The 27,291-nt window shown below is 36.0% G+C and overlaps 1 protein-coding gene and 1 pseudogene across 1 annotated transcript; both read left to right on the top strand.

The window, feature by feature from the left end:
* Nucleotides 1–14: 14 nt before the first annotated feature.
* LOC109680171 (solute carrier family 22 member 22-like) overlaps nucleotides 15–27,291 on the top strand; it is a 94,450-nt pseudogene continuing 67,173 nt past the window's right edge.
* On the top strand, nucleotides 14,923–25,811 carry LOC109680170 (solute carrier family 22 member 22-like). The gene is made up of 6 exons (XM_074066996.1): nucleotides 14,923–14,991; nucleotides 18,951–19,178; nucleotides 23,367–23,422; nucleotides 24,422–24,576; nucleotides 24,667–24,835; nucleotides 25,730–25,811. Exons 1-6 carry the CDS (start codon nucleotides 14,923–14,925, stop codon nucleotides 25,809–25,811), a joined length of 759 nt encoding a protein of 252 aa, XP_073923097.1.

Below are 27,291 nucleotides of genomic sequence, written 5' to 3'. Positions count from 1 at the left end.
GGGGGTGGGGGCAGGAGGGAGAAATGACCCAAGCTTTGTATGCACATATGAATAAAAAAAAAGTTTTTGAATGTGACAAGGTCATTATTTAAATAATGCAGATGTTTCTATGAGTCTTTGTTCATTTATTTTTTGGTGGATACTGAGGTTTGAACTCAAAGCTTCATGCTTGCTAGGCAGGTGCTCTACCAGTTGAGTCACTCTGCTAGCAACTATGAATCTTTAATTAAAGGGTGTATCTTTCCAAAATAGCTTATATTGCCTGTCACACATAATAAGCTCAATATTTCAAAGATTTTAGGCACAAAAGAGAAAAATATAAGATTGCAAGTCATCAATATCATACTTAGGATTTAAAAGTTAGCCATTCTCCCCACTTAGGTAGGGATCAATGGATACTGTACCAAATTCAGAGTAACGTAACAGAGCAACCTGACTGAAAAGCACATACACATCTTTGCCATCAAAGGTGTCTGATAAAGTCCAGATTGGAAGATCGTAATTAAACATCATCATAAATTTTAGGTTTTGCCCTCCAGAAAGCCCTAGGTGAATTAATTTTTTTCATGGATTATCTTTGCCACCCTTGGTTGGTCATAGGCCTTGCCTATGTGAGCTCCATATAGCAGAAAACAGGAAACACAAATGATGAACACTGACATTAAAAGCAAAAGTGATGTCAAAGTGAATACTTTATGAAGTTCATGAAATGTAAATAAAGATTAGAAACATAGGAAAATTTCTATTGTATTTAAGTTCTGTTCAATAAGACAGTGATGCTTTCTCCCTAGAAAGTAATGAGAAAGAGTTTGGGGAAAGAACATACTATTCATTTGGTCATGGTTAACTAAATTAACCATTTGTATAATGGTTAAGTAGAAGTTATTTATTAAATTCCCTCTACTCTGTGCCCTCTGAGCCAGAGACTGGGGACAGGCCAATGGCTCTGCCCTGTACACACCCAAGCCAACAAACCTTCCAGCCCTACCTGCAGAGATCTGATGGTGGCGGTGGTTTCTTATATTTCAGGTCCTATGTGCTGGGTCTCCCTGCTTAGCCTAAGTGAAGTCCCCACTAGGCCTGAGGACTGGGTCCCTTTGAGTGGTGGTAGAGCTTTGGAGGATCTCAGGGGGTTGGAGGGAAGGAGAAGGCAAGTCTGCACATGAGCCCACAGATGTGGATCTTGGGTCTGGGGTGGCTGCCCTGTCCCAGTTGGAAAAGACTTCACCCATCTAGATAAAAAGGAAGCAAGGCCCTAATAGTCCTGGAAAGTAAGCAGATAAGCCCTGACAGTTGGTGGTTCTTGTGTGGTTGGTCTTGTCTCCACCAGGCAGAACCAGTAGAATGATTGGCCACATTTGCCAATCTGAAATGCCCACTGAAGATTTGTACAGGCCAGTGTATAGAAGATGAAGAAATTACTCTCAACTTTCCTCCCAACCTTTTAAAAGAAAACTTTCGCAACATCTGGACTTTCTAGATGTAGAGGTTGCTAATGTATGATGAAATAGGAACAGAATAGCGCACGTCTTAAGTACGCCCATTAAAAAATCATACAAATGTCTTCTGGAAGTGATTTTTTATTATTTTAACCATTTATTCATATGTGCATACATTGTTTGGGCCATTTATTCCCCCTGCCCTTGTCCCCTCCCTCTCCTGCCTACCTCCTCACTTCCAGGTAGAACCTGTTCTGCCCTTTTCTCCAATTTTGTTGAAGAGAAGACATAATCAATAATAAGAAAGACAGAACGTTTTTGTCAGTTGACATAGGATAGCTATAAAAAGAGATTCCTAGAATTGCTTCCATGCACAAGTGTATTACAACCCAAATTGATTCATCTCTACCTGACCTCTTCACTACATCTCATGCACCTTCCCATATTGACCTCTGTCATTTTAAGGCTACTGTCTTAGCTCCTCTGCAGTGGGGACATCAAACACTTTCAAGTTTTGGGTTTCCTACCTATCCCCATTCCTCCCATATATGCTCTTCCTTTACTGTGTGACCCATTTCAAACAACATTGCTGTATTTACCCTAGATCTAAAGTCTGCATATGAGGGAGAACATATGATTTTTGGTCTTCTGAGACTGGCTAACCTCACTCAGGATGATGTTCTCCAGTTCCTTCCATTTAACTGCAAGTGATAAGATTTCATTCTTCTTCATGGCTGAGTAGTATTACATTGTGTACAAATACCATGTTTTCTTAATCCATTCATCGATAGTGGGGCATCTTGGTTGTTTCCATAACTTGGCTATTGTGAATAGTGCTGCAATAAACATGGGTGTGAAAGTGCCTCTGGAGTAACCTGTGTCACATTCCTTTGGGTACATCCCCAGGAGTGGGTTTGCTGGATCATATGGCAGATCTATGTTTAGATGTTTAAGAAGCCTCCATATTGTTTTACAGAGGGTGCACTAGCTTGCATTCCCACCAGCAGTGTATGAGGGTTCCTTTTTCCCAACATCCTTGCCAACACATGTTGTCCGTGGTGTTTTTGATGATGGCTATTCTAACAGAAGTGAGGTGGAATCTTAATGTGGTTTTGATTTGCATTTCCTTTATGGCTAGAGATGGTGAACATTTTTTCATGTGTTTTTTTGGCCATTTGAATTTCTTCTTTTGAGAAAGTTCTGTCTAGTTCAGTTGCCCATTTCTTTATTAGTTCATTGATTTTGAGAGAGTTTAGTTTTTTGAGTTCCCTGTATAATCTGGTTATCAGTCCTTTGTCTGATGTATAGCTGGCAAATATTTTCTCCCACTCTGTGGATGGTCTCTTCTGTTTAGAGAGTATTTCTTTTCTTGTGCAGAAGCTTTTTAATTTTTTGTAGTCCCATTTGTCCATCCTTTCTCTGAGTTGCTAGGTGCTGGGATTCTATTGAGGAAGTCCTTGCCTATACCTATTGCTTCCAGAGTTTTACCTACTCTTTCCTGTACTAGCTTCAGAGTTTCAAGTCTGATATTAAGATTCTTGATCCATTTGAGATGATACTAGTACAGGGTGATAAACATGACCTAGTTTCAGTTTTTTGCAGGTGGATAACAACTTTTCCCAGAAACATTGGTTTGAGGCAGTCTTTTCTCCATAATATGTTTTTTTGTGCCTTTGTCAAAAATAAGGTGGGCATAGCTGTGTGGATTCATATCTGGGTCCTCTATTCTGTTCCACTGGTCTTCAGGTCTGTTTTTGTGCCAGTACCATGCTGTTTTTATTACTATTGCTTTGTAATATAGATTGAAGTCGGGTATTGTGATACCTCCAGCATTGCTCTCTTTGCTGAGTATTGCCTTGCCTATTCACAGTCTCTTGTATTTCCAAATGAACTTTAGGGTAAAATTTTCAATCTCTGTGATGAATATCATTGGGACTTTGATGGGAATTGCATTGAACATGTAGATTGCTTTTGGTAGTATAGCCATTTTTACTATGTTGATTCTACCAATCCATGAGCACGGGAGATCTCTCCACCTTCTGTATTCTTCTTTGATCTTTCTTCAGGGGTTTGTAGCTCTCCTTGTAGAAATCATTCACATTCTTTGTTAAGTTTACTCCTAGGTATTTGATTTTTTTTGAGGCTATTGTAAGTGGAATTGTTTCCACATATTCTTTCTCAATTTGATCATTTTTGGTGTATAGAAAAGCTAATGATTTTTATAAGTTGATTTTGCCTCCTGCCACCTTCCTATAGCTGTTTATGGTGTCTAGGAATTTTTGGGTAGAATTTTTTGGGTCTTTAAGATATAGGATTTTGTCATCTGGAAATAGGGATATTTTGATGGTTTCTTTACCTATTTGTATGCCTTTTATTTCTTCTTCTTGCCTAATTGCTCTAGGTAAGTATTCCATGACTATGTTGAATAGGAGTGGGGATAGTGGGCACCCTTGTCTCATTCCTGATTTTATGGGAAATGATTTCAGTTTTTTTAAATTAAGTTTGATTTTGGCTATAAGTTTGTCATATATAGCCTTTATAATATTGAGGTATATCCCTTCTATTCCTAGTTTTTTTAGAGCTTTTATCATGAAGTGGTGTTGGATCTTATCAAAGGCTTTTTCTGCATCTATTGAGATGATAGCAAGTGGTTTTTGTCTTTGCTTTTATTAATGTGCTGCATCACATTTATAGATTTGCATATGTTGAACCACCCCTGCATCCCTGTGATGAAGATGATTTGGTCGTGGTGAATGATCTTTCTGATATGTTGTTGGATTTTGGTTTGCCACTATTTTATTGAGGATTTTTCCATCGATGTTCATTAAAAAGACTGGCCTATAGTTCTCCTTTTTGAAGGTGTCTTTGTCTGGTTTTGGGATGAGTGTAATACTGGCTTCATGAAGTTAAGCAGTGTTCCTTCCCTTTCTGTTTCTTCATAAGTTAGGCAGTGTTCCTTCCCTTTCTATTTCATGGAAAAGTTTAAGGAGAGTTGGTATTAGTTCTTCTTTAAAGGTCTGATTGAATTCAGCAGAGAGTCCATCAGGTCCTGGACTTTTCTTTTTTGGGAGACTCTCTATTGCTACTTCAATTTCATTTTCTGTTATAGATCTATTCAGGTGATTAATATCCTCTTGGTTCGATTTTGGATGATTAGAAGCATCTAGAAATTTGTCCATGTCTTCAAAATTTTTAAATTTATTAGAATATAATAAGCTTAAATTTATTAGAATATAATAAATACCATGGATTTCCATGGTATTTATTGTTATGTCCCCTTTTGCATTTCTGATTTGGTTTTTTTCTCTCCTCATTTAATCAGATTTGCCAGGGGTCTGTCAATCTTGTTTAGTTTTTCAAAGACCAGCTTTTTGTTTTGTTGATTCTTTGTATATATATATATATTTTTTTTTGCTGTTGTTCATTTCTATTTCATTAATTTCAGCCCTTATTTTTATTATTTCTCTCCTTCTGCTTGTTTTGGGTTTAGCTTGTTCTTGTTTTTCTAGGAGTTTGAGATGTAGCATTAGGTCATTCATTTGAGATCTTTCTGTCCTTTTTATATATACACTCATGGCTATAAACTTTCCTCTAAGGACTGCCTTTGCTGTTTCCCGTAGGTTCTGGTAGGTCATGTTTTCATTTTCATTAACTTCCAGGAACTTTTAAATTTCCTCCTTTATTTCATCAATGACCCATTGATCATTGAGCAATATGTTATTGAGTTTCCAGTTGTTTGCATGTTTTCTTGTGTTGTTTTTGTTGTTGATTTCTAGTTTTAATGCACTGTGTTCAGATAGCATACATGGGATTATTTCTTTTTTTCTTATATTTGCTTAGGCTTGCTTTGTGCCCTAAAATATGATCAGTTTTAGAGAAGGTTCCATGGGTTGCTGAGAAGAATATATTTTGTGCAGAAGATCAGTTTCATTTGATCTATGGTCCATTTGATCTATGGTGTGATTTAGTTCTAGGATTTCTTTATTAATTATTTGCTTGGATGACCTATTTATTGGTGATAGGGGGTTTTAAAGTCTCCCATTACCACTGTGTTGGAGTCTATATATGCTTTTAAGTCCTTCAGAGTATGTTTGATGAAATTGGGTCCACTGATGTTGGGTGCATATAGGTTGATAATTGTTATTTCCTTTTGGTGTATTTCCCCTTTTTTTTAGTATGGAGTGTCCTTCTTTATCTCATTTGATTAATGTAAGTTTGAAGTCTACTTCATCCGAGATAAGCAGTGCTATTCCTGCATGTTTTGGGGGACCATTGACTTGGTAATTCTTTTTCCAGCCTTTCACCCTAAGCCAGTGCTTGTTTCTGTCAATGAGATGTGTTTCCTGTAAACAACAGATTATTGGATCTTTCTTTTTAATCCAGTTTGCCAAACTGTGTCTTTTGATGGGGTAGTTTAGTCCATTAACATTCAGTGTTAATATTGATAGGTGGTGATTCCTCTCATTTAGTTGTTTTTGTTTTTTAAAGGTTTGATTTTGTGCAAGCTGAATCAATGTTACTCTCTGGTTCCTTGTCTTTTCTTCTCCTTTGGTTTGATACTGCCTGCCCTCTCATGGTTTTGTTCGCTTTCATTTTCTGTGTGCAGAATTCCTTGTAGAATCTTTTGTAGTGGTGGCTTGGTGGTCAAATATTGTTTTAGTTTATGCTTATCATGGAAGACTTTTATTGCTCCATCTATTTTGAATGATAGTTTTGCTGGGTAGAGTGTCCTAGATAGAAATTGTTTTCATTCAGTGCCCAGAATACCTCACTCAATGCCCTTATTGCTTTTAAGTTTTCTATTGAGAAATCTGCTGTAATTTTGATGGGTTTACCTTTGTATGTTATTTGGTTTTTTTTCTCTTATAACCATCAATATTCTTTCTCTATTCTCTGTGCTTGTTGTTTTAATGATAATATGTCATGGGGTAGTTCTACTTTGGTCAAGTCTGTTTGGTGTCCTGGAGGCCTCTTGTACCTGAATGGGCATAGCTTTCTCTAGATTTGGGAAATTTTCTGTTATTATTTTGTGAATATATTACAAATCCAGTTTGCTTTCACCTCTTCTCTTTCTTCAACGCCCATGATTCTCAGGTTTGGTTTTATGATGGAGTTGGTGAGTTCTTGCATATTCCTTTCACAGTTCTTGAGTTGTTTGACTAATAGTTCTTCACTTTGTCCTTTAATTTCCATTTTATCTTCAAGTTCTGAGATTCTGTCTTCTGCTTGCTATAGTTTGCTGGAGTGGCCTTCCACTGTGTTTTGCATTTCTGTTTCATTATTTTTTCGAGGTTTTTTCGTATCATGGGTCACTTCCTCTTTAATATTGTCAATTCTTGTCTTTAATTCATTTATCTCTCTTTTATGGTGCTCTCTGTTTCACTTTCTTTTTTATTTAGGGCTCCTATGAGTTCATTTTTGTTTCTGTGTCTTCTCATATTCTTTGTTTTTGTTGTCTTGGAATTTCTTAAGTGCCTCTTGTACATTTTGGTTGACTGTCTAGTAACATCTCCATGAAATTTTCAGTGATTACTTGCAGGATTTCTTCTTTGATGAGGTTCTTTTGGGCATCATTGGTTTCCTTGGCTTCATTTATCTTTGTTTTGTTTGTGTCTGAAACTGGGTTTCATTTTCTTAATTTCCCTCTGAATCCTGTATTAAATTATTTTTGGGGGGAGAATGGTTTCCATCCCTTTTTCGTCCTCCCATCACTCCATTTGGTACTGTGTAACTATGTTCTTTATAGGTTATTGGTGGTTTCAGTCACCTGTTTTCTTTCCATTGGTTTAATTTTGTTTTGTGGCTGTTTTGGGTTTTTAGATTAGTGTATGTATGCTATTTCTGTCCCTGGTCAGGGTGTAATTTAGTATTAACTAACTCACAATAGTACAACTAACAAAGCAAAACAAAACAAAAGAAACAAACAAAAAACCTAAAGAAATCAATGGGGAGAGATGAACAAACAAACACAAACAAACAAATAAGAGATGAAACAAATGAACAAAAATCACAAAAAACCCTCCAGGTTCAGGAACAATAGAATTTCAGTCTTTGAAATTCTGTTGTTACTCCTTCATCATCCAGTCCTGTTGTTGGTATTTAAGCAGAAGCTCTATCTTAGTCTTGCCTGGTGGTTGGGGGTCTTGCCAGTTTTTCCTTCTGTCTTTCAGCAGCAGCTGCTTAGTCAGCTCCTCCCTCAGTGAGGTGTGGCAGTTTAAGTTTGTATGTTGTCCTCAGGTTCTGGAGATCAGCTCTGTAGCCCACCAGCCATTCTGATTTGGAGTTGGGTTTTTGCTGTGTTGGTGGGGGGCTTGTTTCTTTGCCTTGCCTCCTTTCTCTGGGGTCAGTGATCTGGTCACCAGCCCCTTGCTGTCAGCATGTTGTGATGGCTTGCTGACTGTTCAATTTTGCAGTGTCATTTGACTTTGGATATTGCTCACTGGCTCAGGGGATGAGCTTTGTGGACCACGCTACCTGCTGTATTTTAGGCAGCAGCTTATCACCAGCCTACTGTTTGCCCTTCTGCCTTTCCAGCCTTTGTTTACTGAAGGTTCATGTGGAGATCATTCCTTGCCTCTCCTCCCTTCTCTATTACAATTACAGTACCCCACCCTCACTGTGTGTTAGTTTTCAGTTCCTTGTTTATTGTTCAGTTTTTGTGTGTGTGTGTGTGTGTGGGGTCTGTCTGCCCAGGGGGTTGTGCTGGTTTATCCCAGGGGTGGCTGGGATAATTCTGAGTGATGCTTGGCACTAACCTGCTTGGTATGCTGAATGTCTCCCAAGCAGGTTTGGAGCTGGTGTCTAGTGGTGCAGGAGCCTTTCTGTTTTCTCAGTGTAACGTGGCATGGAGAAGCCTTGTATGAGCTAGGTGTTCAGGGTGTCAAAGTTTTGATTCTTTTTGGTGCTTTATTTCCACCAAATGTGGCTCCAGGGTCTCAGCAATAGTTTTGATTTATGGAGCTCACACTGTCTGCTATTGCAACCTAGTCACCATCCCTGAAAGTGATTTTTGAATGGAGCTGTTGGGCCACCTCTAGAGTGACAGTAGGAGTGACACTGTCCTCATCTGTTGAGTGACTTAGAGGATGTGGAGCAGATTGTGGGAAGGAAGAGAAGGGATATGCTGCCAGATTGTTCATATGCAGAAGACATTTTTCAAATTACAACCACTGTTTGTACATTTTATTCTTCATTATTGTATGTATATGTAGTTGACTATGCTAAGTACTTTTTAAAAATATCTAATCTTTCTAGTTGTTCTGAAGTGAAGTAGTAAAATAACATGCTGTAAATGTCATTTTGTTAAAATTCATATGAAATGTTAATATGACATGAATAACCAGCCTTTTAAATTGTACCGATCATGCTTGTGCCCTGGTTTCCAGGCAAAGGAAGTGCACTAAGCTAGTGTACTTACAGTGAGGAAGAGTAAACATTGTTCCATTTTGTTCTACTTTGCTGTCTGCATGGTTTATGACAGTAAAGTCCTAATTTACACCTAGTCTTTCTATATGTTAAGGAGATTGGCAGTGTGTGACAAAACTGGAGTTAGTAAACTAGTAAATTTTGTACATTTTCTGTTAAAATTCCTAGGAAAGTTTGTCTTCTGCAAACCTGAACATTGTAGCACACTAAGTTAGTGAAGAAATGTTCTAGGCCAGAATGCTCATATTTTGAAGATATTTTCATGTCAAAATTCATGATATGTATACAGTTATTGATGAAGATGGTTGTGTATATAGTGGACAAACTGAATCCTTACTTGAAACATCTAGTTCATCTAGATGTTTAAAAGTACCCAATTTATGTTAAATGTAGATGCAGTAACTATTTGTAAACAGCATTTTTTTTTTACAATAATTCATATGAAATGCTGTCTTTGAGGAATGGAGTTGTGAAGCTACCTCAGTGAGCAGAATGGTAAGTACTGTTTGCTCTTGGCTAGTGGTTTGGAGGATGTTGGAGAGAAACAATTGCTTTTCATTTTCAGATGCCATTTTTTATGTTTTATGCATTTTGTATATATATTTTGTATATGTATTTTGCTGTGTATAGATAGTGTTGTATAATGGACAAATAAGTCCAAGTTTTGTAATATCTAGTTTCTACATGTTAAAAAAGTTGCCAATGTATGACAAAAAATTAGCAAAATTAGCACATTTTGTTTACTTTGTGCTGGAATTCATAAGAAAGCCTGTTTTTCTGTAAAAGACATTTGGACATGAATTTGTTCAACTATCTCTAAGCTTTACATATACATGTCCATTGGTTTGAAGGCAAAGAGAAGGATGATTTGAGAATTACTCAACAATGATAATAGAAGATACCTCAGATTAGAACCATTGCTATATGTGTAATTTTATTTACCAGGATATATCCATAGCAGACAGGTTCATATATGAAATATCTAGTCCTTCTAGACATTTTGAAATCCTTGATGTACATTGTGTTTGGAAATGGAGCTGTTGAACCACCTCCAAATAGTGTACTCTAGTACTTGTTCATTGGGAGGTGAGAGGGAAAAAATTACAAAAGGTAAGTTGTTAGTGTGTGCTACAAATTTTCAGCATATCCATTACTTTTTATGTTGTGTGCATTTAACAGTATATACATACACATTATCTTGTTTCTAGATATTAAACGGGTTATCAATATGTGACAAAAGTAGAGTTAGGAAGCTAACATATTTTGTGTACTTTGGATTGATAGCGATGGGAAGGGTTCTCAGCCAGAATGTTCTGTTCAAACTGTAACCTTTGATATATGTGCCATTTATTCAGTGCTACTGTATGTATTATGGGGAACTTAAGTCCTTATGGGAAACATCTAGACCTTCTAGATATCTAAAAGTGTAGTACATGGTAAAAATAGAGGGATAAGTTAATATCATTTAAGTTTTTTTGTGACTACATAAGACTAGTTGCACTTTGGGAATGAAATTGTTAAATTTGATGTGTTGGAATGTAATGCTGATGTGTTATTGGATTCAGTTTGCCATTATTAAGTATTATTAAGGATTTTTGCAATGATATTCATTAAGGAAATTGGCCTATAATTCTCCTTTTTGGAGGTGTCTTTGTCTGGTTTTGGGATGAGAGTAATATTGACTTCATAGAATGAGTTAGGCAGTGTTCCTTCCCTTTCTATTTCATGGAACAGTTTAAGGAGGATTGGTATTAGTTCTTCCTTAAATGTCTGATAGAATTCAGCAGTGAATCCATTGGGTTCTGGACTTTTCTTTTTTGGGAGACTCTTGATTGCTGCTTCAATTTCTTTTTGTGTTATAGATCTATTCAGGTGATTAATATCATCTTGGTTCAGTTTTGGGTGGTTGTAAGTTTCTAGAAATCTGTCCATTTCTTCAAGATTTTCAAATTTATTACAGTATAGGTTCTCAAAGTAGTTTCTGATGATTTCCTGGATTTCCATGGTGCTTGTTGTTATCTCTACTTTTGCATTTCTGATTTCACTGATTTGGGTTTTTTCTCTCTTCATTTTAGTCAGGTTTGCCAGGAGTCTGTCAATCTTACTTATTTTTTCAAAGAAGCAGCTTTTTGTTTAATTGATTCTTTGTATGGTTTTTTTTTTGTTTCTATTTCATTGATTTCAGCCCTTATTTTAATTATTTCTTTCCTTCTGCTTGTTTTGGGATTTGCTTGTTCTTGTTTTTCTAGGAATTTGAGATGTAGCATTAGGTCATTGACAAGGGTGCGCACTATCCCCACTCCTATTCAACATAGTACTGGAATTCCTAGGCAGAGCAATTAGGCAAGAAGAAGAAATAAAAGGAATACAAATAGGTAAAGAAACTGTCAAAATATCCTTATTTGCAGATGATATGATCCTATACTTTAAAGACCCAAAAAACTCTACCCAAAAACTCTTAGACACCATAAACAGCTATGGAAAGGTGACAGGATACAAAATCAACTTAAAAAATCCTTAGCTTTTCTAAACACCAACAACAAACAAACTGAGAAGGAATATATGGAAACAATTCCATTCACAATAGCCTCTCCAAAAATCAAATACCTAGGAGTAAATTTAACAAAAGATGTGAATGAACTCTAAAAGGAGAATTAGAAACACCTGAAGAAAGAGATCGAGGAAGATTACAGAAGATGGAAAGATCTCCCTTGCTCACGGATCGGTAGAATCAACATAGTAAAAATGGCTATACTACCAAAAGCAATCTACATGTTTAACGCAATTCCCATCAAAATCCCAATGACTTTCATCACAGAGATAGAAAAATCTACTCTAAAGTTCATTTGGAAACACAAGAGACTGCGAATAGCCCAGGTAATACTCAGCAAAAAAAGCAATGCTGGAGGTATCACAATACCCAACTTCAAACTACAAAGCAATACCAATAAAAACAGCATGGTACTGGCATAAAAACAGACATGAAGACCAGTGGAACAGAACAGAAGATCCAGATATGAATCCACACAACTATGCCCACCTCATTTTTGACAAAGGTGCCAAAAATATATGATGGAGAAAAGACAATCTCTTCAACAAATGCTGCTGGGAAAAGTGGTTACCCATCTGCAAGAAACTGAAATTAGATCCATGTCTATCACCCTGTACTAGTATCAATTCAAAATGGATCAAGGACCTAAATATCAGACCTGAGACTCTGAAGTTACTAAAGGAAGGAGCAGGAAACACTCTGGAACTCATAGGTATAGGAAGGACTTCCTCAATAGAACCCCAGCAGCCCAGCAACTAAGAGAAAGAATGGACAAATGGGACTTCATAAAATTAAAAAGCTTTTGCACAATAAAAGAAATGGTCTATAAACTGAAGAGACCACCCACAGAGTGGGAGAAAATATTTGCCAGCTATTCATCAGACAAGGGACTGATAACCAGAATATACAGGGAATTTAAGAAACTAAACTCTCCTAAAATCAATGAACCAATTAAAAAGTGGGCAACTGAACTTAATAGAACTTTCTCAAAACAAGAAATTCAAATGGCCAAAAAACACATGAAAAAATGCTCACCATCTCTAGCCATAAAGGAAATGCAAATCAAAACCACACTAAGATTCCACCTCACCCCTGTTAGAAGAGGTATCATCAAAAACACCACCAGCAACAGGTATTGGAGAGGATGTGGGGAGAAAGTAACCCTAATCCACTGCTGGTGGGAATGCAAGCTGGTACAACCACTTAACCACTCTGGAGAAAAATTTAGAGACTCCTTAAAAGTCTAAACAGACCTGCCATATGATCCAGCAATCCCACTCCTGGGGATATACCCAAAGAAATATAACTCAGATTACTCCAGAGGCACCTGCACACCCATGTTTATTGTGGCACTATTCATAATAGCCAAGTTATGGAAACAACCAAGTTGCCCCACTATTGATGAATGGATCAAGAAAATGTGGTACTTGTACACAATGGAATTTTACTCAGCCATGAAAGAGAATGAAATCTTATTATTCTCAAGTAAATGAATGGAACTGGAGAACACCATCTTGAGTGAGGTCAGCCAGGCTCAAAAGACCAAAAATCATATGTTCTCCCTCATATGCAGACTTTAGATCTAGGGCAAATGCATCAATGTGGTTGGATTGGACCACATGATAAGGGGAGAGCACATTTGGGTGATACAGAAATAGGTAGAAAACCCAAAACATCAAAGCGTTTGATGTCCCCACTCCAGAGGAGCTAATACAGAAATCTTAAAGCAACAGAGGTTATCATGAGAAGGGGATCAGTAACCAGGGTAAATATCAGGTAGAGATGAATCAACACGGGTCATAACACATGTACATGAAAGCAATGCTAGGAATATGTCTGTATAGCTAGCCTCAACTCAACTAGCAAAAATGCTTTGTCTTCCTTATTAGGCTTGTCTCTTTTCTTCAACAAAACTAGTGATAAAGGCAGAACAGGACCTGCCTGGAACTGAGGGGTGAAGGGGAAAGAGGGTAGGGGAGGGGGCAAGAGGGAGAAATGACCCAAACAATGTATGCACATGTGAATAAAAGAATAATAATAAAAAAGAAGAGTTAGTGAATTAGCCAACTTGTTCATATCTGCTACAGTGAACAGAGAAGTTCCGTTTTGCACATGGAATTGTTATGCCACTCTAGGCAATGTGAGTCAGGACTTACTACACAGGCTGGCAGAGGAGGGGCAGAAAGGAGCCCTCAGGGAGAGTTGTGTGTAGGTGAGGTAAGATTTACAGTTTAATGAGAGCCATTAATGTTGTGTGCATCTTCTGGATGTGCTATGGGAACACACCTTCTTGCTAATATTTTAATATTATAGATATAATCATGAACTATCTAAGAAACTATGCTTAGTGTATGCTGTTGCTTTATGTCTCATTTTACATTGAGCCTTAAGGAAATGTAGTATTTTAATTGTGACTCTGCCAGCACTCTGTCTAGAAGTCTATTGCCATTTTTTGTCTTCAATGAGTTTTTTGTTTCCAGGAAGTCAGGATTGTAATTTTTCTAATAGCTTGATTTGGTGTTGTATATTTTGGTTATCAAAATATTCATATAGCTTTGAGATTCTGAATTGTTTAATATTTACATAGTGGAAAAGTATAACACATGACATCAGGTCTAATTACCTAAAATGGATCATTGTGTACTTATGCAGATCTAGAAAGATGTGTTCAACTGAACTGCTTGTGGCTGTAGGTGACTTTGTTCTTTGCTTCTGTGTTCTTGTTTTCTATTATGCGTATGTTAACTTAAAAAATAAAAGTGATTTTTAAAACCTAAAAAAATACCTTATGGAGCTGGTTTTGCTGGAAAGTAGAATTTAAGAGTTATGGAGTCTTGCATTGTCAACCAAAATATCAAAGAACCCCTGGAAGTCCTAGCAGAAGTTTGCCACAGGTTTAGAGCCTTTGTAGGGAGGTCCTGATGGTGTGGAAGCTAGTTGTCATTGACAATACAGCAGTAACAGAGAACCCACAAAGGTGCTACAGCAACATGCAGTGCTCACCCAGGAAAGCTGTTGACTTCATGTGCTGCCTAAGAGAGCAGCCATGTGGGCCATTACCAACAAAGCCATAGAGCCAGGGCTGCCCAAGACTTCAGGGACCACATCTGCCACATTGTATGCAAGATGGTTCTCTAGGATTTAATGTCTGTCCTATTGGGGTTTGGTCTTGGTTTGGACAGATTATTACATTTTTATTTTTCTACTTTTCCCTTTTGGAACAGGATTATTTGATCTTTTCCTGTCATTGTATCTTGAAAGTATTTTACTTGGCTTTTGATTTTACAGAGATTAAAAGAGTTTACCTAGAAATTCAGATGAGATTTTGGATTTGGAATTTGAGTGAAGCTGCAGTGGAATTAAGATTTTGGAATTAAAGAGATGGAATAAGTAAATTTATATTGTGAGATGGACATTAACCTTAGAGCCAGTGACAGATTACCATGACTTTGGTGTGGACTGTCTCCTAAGGGGTCACGTGTTGGGAATTTGGTCCTCATTGTAGTGATGGAAGAGGTGGTGGGCCTTTTAAAAGATGAGGCTCAGTGTGATACAATGCCCTTGGAATGGATGAAAGTATTTCTCATGGGACCTTGAGTTTGTCCGTGAGAGCAAGTTGTTCTAAGTGTGCACCTGATCCCTGACTTGTGTTTTGGTTTCCTGTTTGTGATCTCTTGTTTCTGCACGCACTTCTGCCATCATGTTCTTTGTGACTCCATCTTCTATGAGAGCTTCAACTGAGCAGTTATAACACCAATGACATGCCCTCTTGAAACTCCAAAACTGTGAGCTGAATAAACCAATTTTTTGTGTACAACTGGGCATAAAACAAGGGCTTTGCATTTTCTAGGCAAGTGACACAGATCTACATCCAGCCCTAAAACTTTTTCCTTATAAATTGATCTTGCCTTGGGCATTTTGTTATAACAATGAAAAAATGACTACTAAAGAGGATGAAAACATTTAATCAACAGCTTTGGGCCTCATTCAACACTATTTTGGGAAAATAAAAATCCTTCACAACATTCTACAACTACTTTTTTAAATGATTAAAAATATGGAGTTAATCTATTAAAAAAGATTAAGGAATTACAGCTGCAAGACAATTTAAGTTTATATTTGTATTCAATGAAATTACTGTGTGACAGTGATGACATAAATGTATTAAATCCATCGCATATTTCTGCATCCCTTGCTTTTCCCTCTGTTTCTTACCTAGGATGCAGAGGTTATATTGCTGCCTGTCTTTTTTGAGTTTTGCCATGCTCCTTGCTCTTGACCAGAGCATTTTAGCAGGTGAGGCACCCGTGAAGACAGGGACCATTCCTGCACTTTTATGGTGTTGCTCCTATTCACATCAGTCGCTGTGAGTTAGTGTTTGAGCTAGTCTACAGGAGGGTGATACTTCAACAGTATGTGAAACTTTGGCTACTTGAACATTGAGACATTATTAACAAAGTTGGGTTAATTATTTCCTAAGAAAGCTGTACGATACGATAGAAACATTTCACTGGTTGAGTTGCCATTGATTGCTAGCTTTATCTTTTCTGAAGCTTCCTTATCATAGACAAACATTCCCTTAAAACTTTTGCTTTTTCAGGTAGGCAGGAAAATTTTCTGGCTTAGAGTAGTGGTGGTAAAAGACAACTTTATAGTATGAGATACATTAGATAGAAAAGCAAAGAGTGCAGAAGGAAAAAGTTGAATTGTCTTATTTCTAGGTCTGGTCCCTTCCTGAAAACCAGGTGGGATTCTACATTAGTGAATTTCCACTGGAGTGCCTGGACATCGTATTTCTCTTTCATGGCATACATTAGCTTCTAGCAGATGAATATAAGTTACATAATAATGAAATCTGTTTTAGTCATTTGAACTTTCAGCGGATAGACATGGGTGTCGTGGGTAAAGGATTAACTTCATCATTCTTATCCTGGCTGTACCATCTTCAGCCAATGCACAAGATCTTTCTTTCTGTGCACTTCTGTGGATATTCAGTGGATGTCTTAGGAAGGTAAGATTCTATTTTGTTTTTATTATATAGCATAGGAATTGACATTTATCTTAAGAATATTGAATGGAGTCCCTAAAAGCACAAAGAACTTAACTTAGATTAAAGATGAGGAGGTTGGTTGTTGCCCTCTGTGCTATAAGTATGTAGGGAATAGGGAGCAGATACAGGAATAAGACAGCTCTTGTTTTATACCTTACATTGTTACCTTATAAACTCTGAGACTAACAGGTGACATTCTTGCTGAATTTCAATGGCTTTCTTTCTATATTTTTAAATTGTAACTTGACAAAGTTGTATATTGTTTTTCAGTACAAACTGATGTTGCAACTCATGAATATGATGTAGAATAATTAAATCTATAATTGCCATGTCTTTCACCTCACGTACTTAAGAGTTTTACCTAACTCTGTAGATGGCAGAGAGATGAAGATGGCAGAGTAGATGCAGGAGAGAAAAGTAGATATCTTAAAGTCCTCTAACTGTCCTACCCAGACTCACTTCTCAGACTGCTAATTTAGTCATCACATATGAATTTTGTTGCTGTTCTTAACTGTGTCCCTGTTAGACACATTCCTTGGCAGTACTATTAATCATTTGCTAAGCTTAATAGAGTCAGAACTGATGCCTTCATCTACCTCATCACCTACTGATATTTTTTTTTGAGGGGGAGGCTTCTTATGCTTGCTAGGTTGGTGCTCTACCTCTTGAGCCACCTCATTGGCTCTTTTGTGTTGGTTATTGTTGAGATAGGGTTTTGCTTTGTGCCCAGGCTGTCCTGGGCTATGATCCTCCAATTTGTGCTTCACTGAGTAGCTGGGATAGCAGGCTCCCACCACTATGTCCATGCACCAGTTGAGATGGGGGTCGTAGAAACTTTTGTCTTGGCTGTCCTGGAAAGCTGTGATCCTCCTGATCTCCACCTCCCAAGCCTGTTGGCTTGAGCCACCATGCCCAGTAAAAGGCTCATATTTTTTCCTTTGGACTTACACACTGAAGTAGAATTTGTGCAATGTTTGGCCAATCTTTATTTATTTATTTATTTTTGTGGTACTGGCATTTGAATTTGGGTCCTTGTAGTTCTAGGCTAGTGCTTTACCACTAGTGCCATGTCTCCCGACACTTTTGCTTTAGTTTATTTTTAAAGGAAGGTCTTTCAGCTTTTGCCTGAAATTGAGATCCTTCTACTTGCACCTCTATATAGATGAGATTACAGGTATGTGCAAACACACCTAGCTTGTTGAGAAAGGATATCACTAATTTTTTTTGGTCTGGGCTGGCTTCAAAACTTGATCCTTATATCTCTGCCTCCCATGTAGCTGGGATTATAGGAATGTACCAACATGCTTGGACTTCATTTTAAATTTATCATGGTGGTTATTCTATTTGCATTCCCATTAGTGTATGCTTGCAGTCAGCTTCCTCTAGATGGTCACCAACACCTGGCATTCTTTATTTCTTTGATAATAGCCACTCTGAGAGGCATGAGGTATTATTGTGACTTGATTTGCATTTCCCTGATGATGAATGATAATGAACACACTTAAATGTACCTCACCACATAAATGATAAAGAATGAGATATCTATGTAAATATTATATATTGTAGACTATTATTTATCAAAAGAAGAGAATCCACTCATTTGTGACAATATAAATGACCTGAAGGATATTATTCTATGTGAAATAAGCCAGATACAGAAACACAAATACTGTGTGATATAACTTATGTGGACAACCTAAAAATATTTAACTCAAGAACCAAAGAGTAGGATAGTGTTCATCAGGTGCTAAGGAGCATGGGAAATGAGAAGATGCTGGTTAAAGGTACAAACTCAATTAGATAAAGGTTCTAGGGAACTTAATCACAACATATATGCTCATGGATGCTAACTAAGTTTGTATGATAATCACTATGCAGCATTATAAAATCATCACATTTTATATCTTGGATGTATACAACCTTTACTTGTAAATATTTAAAACTATTTTTGATAACAGAACCACACAAATTGTATTATATGCATATTATAATTTTAAAAAATGGTATGACCTCAAGGCAGTTGCCTGCTCAAGGACATTTCCTCTTTGAAATCTCTGTCATTATTTCTCTGTCATTATGTCACATGTTGTCCTCAGTTCTGGGAAAACAATCCAAATGGCTTATGGCACTTTATTTAAAAATTAGGAAAAATAAACTTTGATACTGAAAAATAATATTTGAATACTTCAATTTTAAAAAAAAATTTTAAAATTTCTAATCCAAGAAAACATTAGTTGACTCATTTTAAAAAATTGTCCTTTCTATCCTAAAAAATCTATATTACTTTACATCTGACATTCCCAGTTCTAGCCATAGCTTTTGAGGAACTTCTACAGCACATTAGTAACAATGGAAGCTTTCTGATTTTCACTGCTATCATTTTTATAGCTTTAAATTTGCTGTCATCCCCTCATGACTTCATGGAGAACTTTGCAGCAGCCATCCCTGCTCACCACTGCTACGTCCACCTCCTTGACAATCCCAGTCTGCAGCCAACATCACAATAAACCTGACAGCTGACGCCCTGCTGAGGGTCTCCATTCCAGTGGGTCCAAACCAGAAACCTGAGCAATGTCGTCGGTTCCGCCAGACCCAGTGGCAACTCCTAGATTCCAACCTGCCAGCTATGAATAACACTGAGCTGGAGACAGAGCCGTGCCTGGATGGGTGGACCTATGACCAAAGCGTTTTCACTTCTACCATTGTCACTGAGGTAATGTGTCAATCTTGGGGCTGAAGGGAGAACTGAGAGTTGCATAAGATAGTTTTTAACTTGCACAAAATATTTCAGACAAAAAAAGAGATGAGAAACTTACATACCCACATGTATGTGTGCATTTTTTCCATATGGATGTGGTGCCTAGCCATATTTCAAAAATAATATGGGTTACTGTTTTCATAAAAAGAGAATAAAGACCACCATTTTACAAAACATTTAATCGCAAGTATTGGTGACAATCAAGTATTTTGATGAAGAGTGAATTCTCATGACTCAGGTGATCTGGGTGAAAGTCTTTCATCACTCGCGGTTTAGGAGCTTTCTATGTTACTTTACTAATGTTCAAGGTAAGATAATTTTATCTTTGTATTTGCAAGGCAATCTCTAGTTATTATTGTTATCCTAGCATAATTATTAAAAACACCAAATTTCTACATATTAAGATAGGAACTATTTCAAAGTTGTGATGATGACATGAACGATAAATAGCTAATAGTTTTCAAAATTGTTTTATGTACTGTGTACATAAACTTGTGTGTGGAACATAGTAATTATTATGCATTATGCATATTATATCTGAGTCCTCTTCAATGAAGGTGGAAATGAGAGAAAGCAGATATAGAGTCCCAAAGCTGTAGTCAGTCACCTGCTTAGTCAATGACTTAAGAGTGCCTTCATTTCTGCATCATTTCAAGCCTTGGATTATTCCAGATATACACCAAGTTCCTGCCATGAGCAAATTTTATTATTGTAAAATATTAATTTAAAATGGGTTGGGCTAAAATTTATAGGAAGGAGAAGAGTATGAACAGAAATTTTCTGTTAAATGCTCCTAGGACAAGCACCTTCAAAACATAAACCTCACTAAATCCTAATATCTTGAGAGCTTCATAATTCAGTAATTCCATATCTATAATTCTGGGGCCACATAGGTCTTACAACTCATTCATTTATAATAAAATCTATATTATAAATAAGATGCCATATATATCTATAGGGCCAGGAGTACTCTTATAATTTCAATCTATTAATTACTCAGAAAAGTGCATTACTTTTTACATATGAAAGATTAACACTTTCAATAGATCAAGTAGATAAGGTCAGGATTCTTTCAAAAATAGTTCAGGACAGGTCATGCTTTGTTGCTAAATAAATCAGAGCTTTCTCTATTTTGTGATTTAGGAAATTTACTGATTTATATTTCCATTTATTAGCAGAAGGACTTCCATAACACTCTCCATACATGAAGGATTTTTATGAAAATTATGAATGTAGGCTTTGTTGCTCCATTTTTAATTGTCATTCACTACTCTCATTTGGGCCCATCTTTTTACCTATCTGGGCTCTTTTGAATCCTTTTCTGTTCTGATGATGAAACTGGCTTGATTAATAAAAATAGATCCAACTTAGGATAAGTTCCAGGTCTCATGTTAAACAACTCTGCATGATGTTTTATAGGCTGTATAACTAATAATTAATAGTATAACCATGTATTTGATATTATCCTATTTAAAGCATTTACTCCCATTATATTTTAAGTAGTTTTTAACTAAAATAATTTTCTTCTTTATGTTATCTGCTTTTAAAAATAAATCTTTTGTTTTAATTTATAAAAAATTATGTTAAAATATCTATTATTGTTATGGTGGATATAGCTTTAATAGATATAATGGTTATAAGCTTGGTATTCAATTATCAATATATTCTATATTAATTTTGTATCTGTATGTCATATTATATTGTCTAAAATTTAGATTGGTGATATCTGCCATACAAAAAAGAAAACGTGAAAAGAATCATTTGAAATAATTCTTCCAGCTGACTCATTCTGTAAGGTCAAGAGATGCAGAATGGTCAAGAGTAGATGTAGTCCATGGTCACAGGGTAAACCGAGTGCAGTTCCACTCCTTTTCTCTCTGATCCTAGCTTAGTTCCATTTGCTCCTCAGAAGATCTGAGCTGTTCTAACAAAATTTAGAATGTCCTGGTTCAATCTCGGGATGCTAGTTATTAACAAAAACACAATGTAAACTTTGCAGTAGGACTTACACAGTATTGCAAATGCTAAAAGAGAAACAGGTAATTCTATTCAATGGAGTGTTCCACATGAACACCTCATAATTATTTCAGTGGCAACTTGTTCAAAACTGCTCTTGGTTCATTTTCCATAAACTTTGCTCATGCTGGCCTGAATGTGCTCTCTATAGCCAGGGCTAGCCTTGAACTTATGATTGTATTGGCTCAGACTCTTGAGTGCTGGGTTTACAGTATGCACCACTACACCTTGCCTTTTATTTTCCATTTTTAAAAGGAGAATATTTAATGTCCTCTAACTCTGCTTTTGGGAATTCAGTCACTTGCCTGTCAATTTTCCTTTTCTTATGTGTATGTTTTCATTGAATTAAATTAATTCTTTAGGTTTCTTTTTCTGTTGCTTCAGTTACAATGCATCTTGGTTCAGGAGTCCCCTGGGACATCAAAGCTTCAGAGATGTAGAGTAGCAGACACTGTGCCACTATTTAGGTAATAATTGTTTTTGGTTCTAGCTATATTTTTACCAAGGTACTATCAGTACTTCTAAACTTTATCACTATCCCTGTTTATACAAGTCTAGCAATTTGTCACTATAAAATCCTCACTTTGAAGAAATCCTATTCTAATAGAAATATTAAACTAGTTAGGGCCACCAGGGGAGGAGATGAACCAATTGGGATTGTAATACATATATGCATGGAAACAACACAAGGAAACTCCCTGTGTAGCTATCTTTATCTCAAACTAGCAAAATGTCATGTTTCTCTTTTTATCTTTTATGTGTTTTTTCTTCTACAAAATTGGAGAACAAGAATGTGGAATAGGTTCTGCCCAGTGGGGATGTGGCCTTGGCACTGGTAGGAGGGGGGAGGTGGCAGGGAAAGGAGTAGGAGGATGAATATGGTGGAAATAATATATAACACACGTATGTAAATGCAAAAATTATACCTGTTGAAAATGTTCCAGGAATCGGGGTAATGAAAGAGAGCAGTAGAGGGGATGGATTCAGGTATGATATATTTGATACATTGTAAGAACCTTTGTAAATGCCACAATGTACCCTCACCCAGCACAACAATAGGAAAAGAAATTCTATTGCATTCTCTTGCTTGAAGACGTCTGATTCATTTGAATTCTCAACTTATCAGAAATATTCATGCTATATAAAAATTTATATATTCTTTCATCCACTCTAAGGCCACACAGACTTCCACAAAACTAATTTTGAACTTATCTATGTCAATACCTGTCTTGAATGATTCAATTACCTCAGCTTTCTGCCCTCAATATCATGTGTACGAGATCCTCTGTAGGAAGCTTGCTGTCTTCATCAGATATACTTCTTGTGGGATCTTGTTTTCATTTGTATTTCATCCCCCATTGAGTTCCAACTCCACTATGGAACCCAGGTTAGGATGCAAAGGGTTGTAAAAGATTTGTTGTAAATCTTTCCTCGAGTTGTATTTCTACTTCCCTTGCCCTCCAGCTCATTGGGTTGTATAAATTGTGTATGCCATGTATCCACACTTATATGATTTTTTCTCTACAGTGCTCTTCAGATTATGCACTATACTTTAGTGTCCATTCATTGAGTCCTTTTGATATCTTAGACTTTCAAAAAACAAAATTCCTATTTCTCCTGGTTGTTGAAATAAAAAAAATTATTTCAAATTATGGCTTTTGCTCTGTACTCAAAATGCTAACTTTAATCCGTGTCTAAGAATTTGAAGGGAAAAACTCTTGCTACTACCTGAATAGTGAGGAAAGGGTAATTTGTACTATGAACTGAAGGATAATTAATTATCCTTTCATTGCAAATTGTTATGTAAATACTCTTTTATACACTTGTTGCATTCTTCTTTTGCTACTGAGATTTGAATCTCTTTTACAATATGAGTATTTTCTGTAGTAATAGTATTGATCAAATACAGGTTCCCAGATTCTAGACTAGTGTCTAGAATGAGGCCATTGTCTCTATTAAAAAGTAAGTTTTATAATAATTCTCATTATAGCAACAAATCTACTCACTAGTTATATTAATGGCCTTGTCTTGACTGCCACTTATAATTATTTGTTATACTATTTTCTATTCAATCTTTTTCAGTGGGACTTAGTGTGTGATTTTTAGTCATACAAATACTTTTTACAGACCATCTCAATAGCAGGAAATTTACTGGGTACTGTGAATGGCATCCTTTCTGATAGGTAAGTTGTTTTCTGATCAAAGACCATCTATAAACTAAAACACATAGTTAAAGAATGTGCACACATTTTATTGAGAATTATTCACATTAAAAGAATTTAAGTATGTCAAGGACAGAGGCCAAATAATAAATGGGTATGGTGCATGAAAACAAGAAACTTTGAAGACCGCAGACAATACTGCACTCTTCAATAGGAGTGAATCTTGAACTGACTCATCAAGAATTGAAAATTCCCAGGAAGGAAGTAGGTGTGAGAAATAGAGGGGGAGGCAAACACTTGAATCTCACAAAGCTCACAAAAGATAAATCCATCCATGAGAGATGGAGTTTTGTGAGAACTGTATCTTCAAGTTATCCTTAAATTGGGTAGTGGGGATACCCAGAAAATTGTCATGACTCAAAACACATTTTGTGATTATGTTTCATTTTAAAATGTATATAGTGTCCTTAACTTAATAGTTTGGGAAGATTTATCTGTGCTCAGAATTTTAAGAAATTTTATGAAAGGAGGAAAAAACTTTAGAAATAGGGTTACTGAATTAGGCAACTGTTGAGAAAATTTCTAGAAGCAAGATGATAGCAATAAGATTAGTTAACAAAAAGATCCAGGTGTCTAATATGGCAGATGTAAAATAACAGGTCAAGGTTAATATTTTAATTCATCTTATTAATGTCATCAATCTATATAATAAGGAACTAATCCAATTATTATGAATGGGTATCTATTGAAGGGGAAAGAACAAAGACTGGCATTGAAAGATGAATTGCACTGACTTTGTGACTCAGATCACAATTAGAGAATCTACTATATTAAAGGCAAATGATTAGTGAGTCAAGATTAATTTTTACATTAAAAATCTCTGTCATTTCTGATATAACCATTTTGGGGCATCAATTAGGAAAACTAGACAATAAAAGTTATGAGATTTTTCTGGGAATGTTCTGATGATGTATGGTTGCTCATTATGTTTTTTCACTATGTTAACTCTTATCACCATAGATTTGGACGGAAGCCATTACTGGTCATTTGTTTCCTAGTCTATGGGATCTTGGGCATCTGTTATGCATTTGCCCCCATTTTCTCCCTTTACTGTATTTTGAGATTCCTGATGTCTGCCTGTGTGAGTGCTATTTACTCTAAAAGCATTGTACTCCGTAAGTCTGCCTTGATTGGTACAACTATGCTTTATTATATTTTTGCAGTTATTTTTTCTTAATGGTGTTAAGATCTCTTTCTTCTTTTAGTTTTAGAAGGGACCTCATCAAAATGGCATCCTGCATTTGTAACTGCCACAGGATTATCTTGGAGTGCTGGCCTGGAATTACTTGGAGTTCTGACTTATGCTATCCGAGATTGGCACATGCTCCAATTGGCCCTTGCCTTGCCTTTCTTCACCATTGCACTTTTTACCTGGTATGTGAACTACATTGTATACTTAGCCATTTAGCTCAAGTGTTTGTGATAAATGAAGGTTTGGCTCTATTACTAAAGAATATATTGCCATTTTTTCTTGTACTTAGGGCCATTTTTAAGTGTAATACCCATAAAAATAGATTTAAAAATTCTGAAAAGAAAAACTCAATGGTAATAGAATGAGTTTTTTATTAAATTTATAAAATTAGGTGAATAGTAATTTAAAATTTTTACTTAAGTATTATTTTATTACATTAGTTGAGGATAGCCTTCTCATATAAACTCACAAAAATATCCCTATATGAGAGACATGATTGAGTTTTTGAAGATGGATCCTGTTCTGATTTCCGTTGACTGAGTGATAAAACAATCCTTCATTTCCTAAGAACTTTTTCTGGTGTTCATAAAATTTTAATTTAATTTTAATTAATTTTTTAGGAATAAAACTTGGGGTATTATTTAAAATTGACAATATAAAGATAAATGTTTTATAATTTTTTTAATTTCCAAGAATATTTAAATACTCATTTTTTAAAATGGTGAATCCTAAATTAGAGCCATATATGGAAATTGCACAAGATTTTTGAGTAAAAAAATAAAATGGAGTATGAAAAGAGGAATATATTTAGTGTTTGAATCAGGGAATCTTTACTCCATAGTTAGAAATCAAAATCAAAATATTTTTTAATGCCAAAGTATAGAATGGCTGAAAACAGTGTATGATTATTGGTTTGATGTATAGGTAGAGCATTGGTTAAATCATTGAGTTCTATTTCTTAGTAGGAAATTATATATATTCTGGAAAGGTTATGGTCTTCATGAAAGGACAGGCATCGTTCTGGACTGGAATGTGACACCTCCCCTCAAAAAATTTTTCTGTCTCCTTGTGAACAGTTGGATATCTGAGTTAGTCCACTGGCTTGTGACAACTGGAAAAACAGAATGTGCATTAGGAGAACTGCAGAAAATCGGCTAGTAATGGGAAGAAAGATGCTGCAGAAAGTCTGACTACTGAGGTAGGGAAACATAATTACCATTTCCTTGGTCATATTCCTCACCACCAAAACAAGATGAAAAAATGAGTAATTATTGAAGTACATAGCAAAGAAATACAAGAAGTCAAGGCAGACCCAAACTTTGACTATTATTAATAACTTTTGTGTGTACCTGGTATTGGTAATTTTGCAAAATAATTTAAGCATTATCTTGGGAATTTGAAAAGAACTGACTAGGGCACTTTTACAGTTGTTTCAAGAGTCCTTATTATGTTTATTTTTCTGGGCATCAAAGGAGGTTAGGATTCACAGGAATCCCCATTCACTCGTTGTGATTCTTTGCAGTCAGGGTCTATCATTTTCATTCTTCTGACATGACATCCATCCTGATAATTTGGCTAAAAAAATTAAAATTCTCTCTTTGCTGCCATCTTGCAGTAGGCGTAATACTTGAATTATTCAGGTGTCTCATGCACCTGAAATGATATGGAACACTTTAAAAGCCATGGACTGAGAAAATCAACTCCAAAGATAGATAATTTGCAGTCTGTATGCACCACCAATATTTTCTAATTGGTAAATATGATTAAACAAAACACACGATAGGCATTTTTTATGTGGTCTCTTCTCTCTCCCATGTCTGCAATAAACTCAGCCTTTTTACATGTCTAACTAAATGAGTATTGGATTTCATAATGGATTTCTGTGAATGTTAGATCAATTACAATCATTTTATACACATTTAAAGTAAAGCAAAAAAGTCCAATAAATAGTCCTGAGATATTGTAGTATATGTGTATGATGGGTAAATGATTGATGTGATTTATTAAACATTAAAATTGAAATGTGCTTGAGTCCATGATGTCTACAACTGCAGGCAGTGTAGATAAAATAGCTAGATATGAACGTCCTCATTCTTGATTACACCACAACATTTTAAATTGTTAAAATGGTATATATAACTGATCAGCTGAAAGTATTTATAAATTTTTAATTTGTTTATCATCTTAATATAAAGTATTGTTTCTATATTTGCTATATAAATGCAATCATTGCAATACAAAATGAATAGAGTTCTAGAACCTGTAAAAATCTCAATGGGAATAACAGCAAATGTTAATTGAAATACTTCCTGTGTCATCAAAGGGGAAAAAACAAGACACACTTGGTCCTTCCTACTATTAGAGATAATTTCTGCCTGATAGCGAGGGGGTGGGGGTGGAGGGAGGGGAAAGGGAAGAGAGGGAGGGGGTGGGGGAAGGTGGGATAAATGACCCAAACAGTGTATGCGCATATGAATAAAAGAAAAAAAAAAAGAAATACTTCCTGTGGTCCACCAGGAACAGGGAGCTGATTCACAATGGGGCTAGAGATTACCTAATGTAGTTAATGTACTGAGAGATTTGTAGGGAGAGTTTGCTGGTGTTTATTCATGGCAATCATTGCTCAATCATGAGTATC

This window comes from Castor canadensis, chromosome 3, assembly GCF_047511655.1.
Source record: "Castor canadensis chromosome 3, mCasCan1.hap1v2, whole genome shotgun sequence".
In the NCBI taxonomy this organism is placed as follows: domain Eukaryota; kingdom Metazoa; phylum Chordata; class Mammalia; order Rodentia; family Castoridae; genus Castor; species Castor canadensis.
This window is presented reverse-complemented; position numbering and strand designations above follow the sequence as displayed.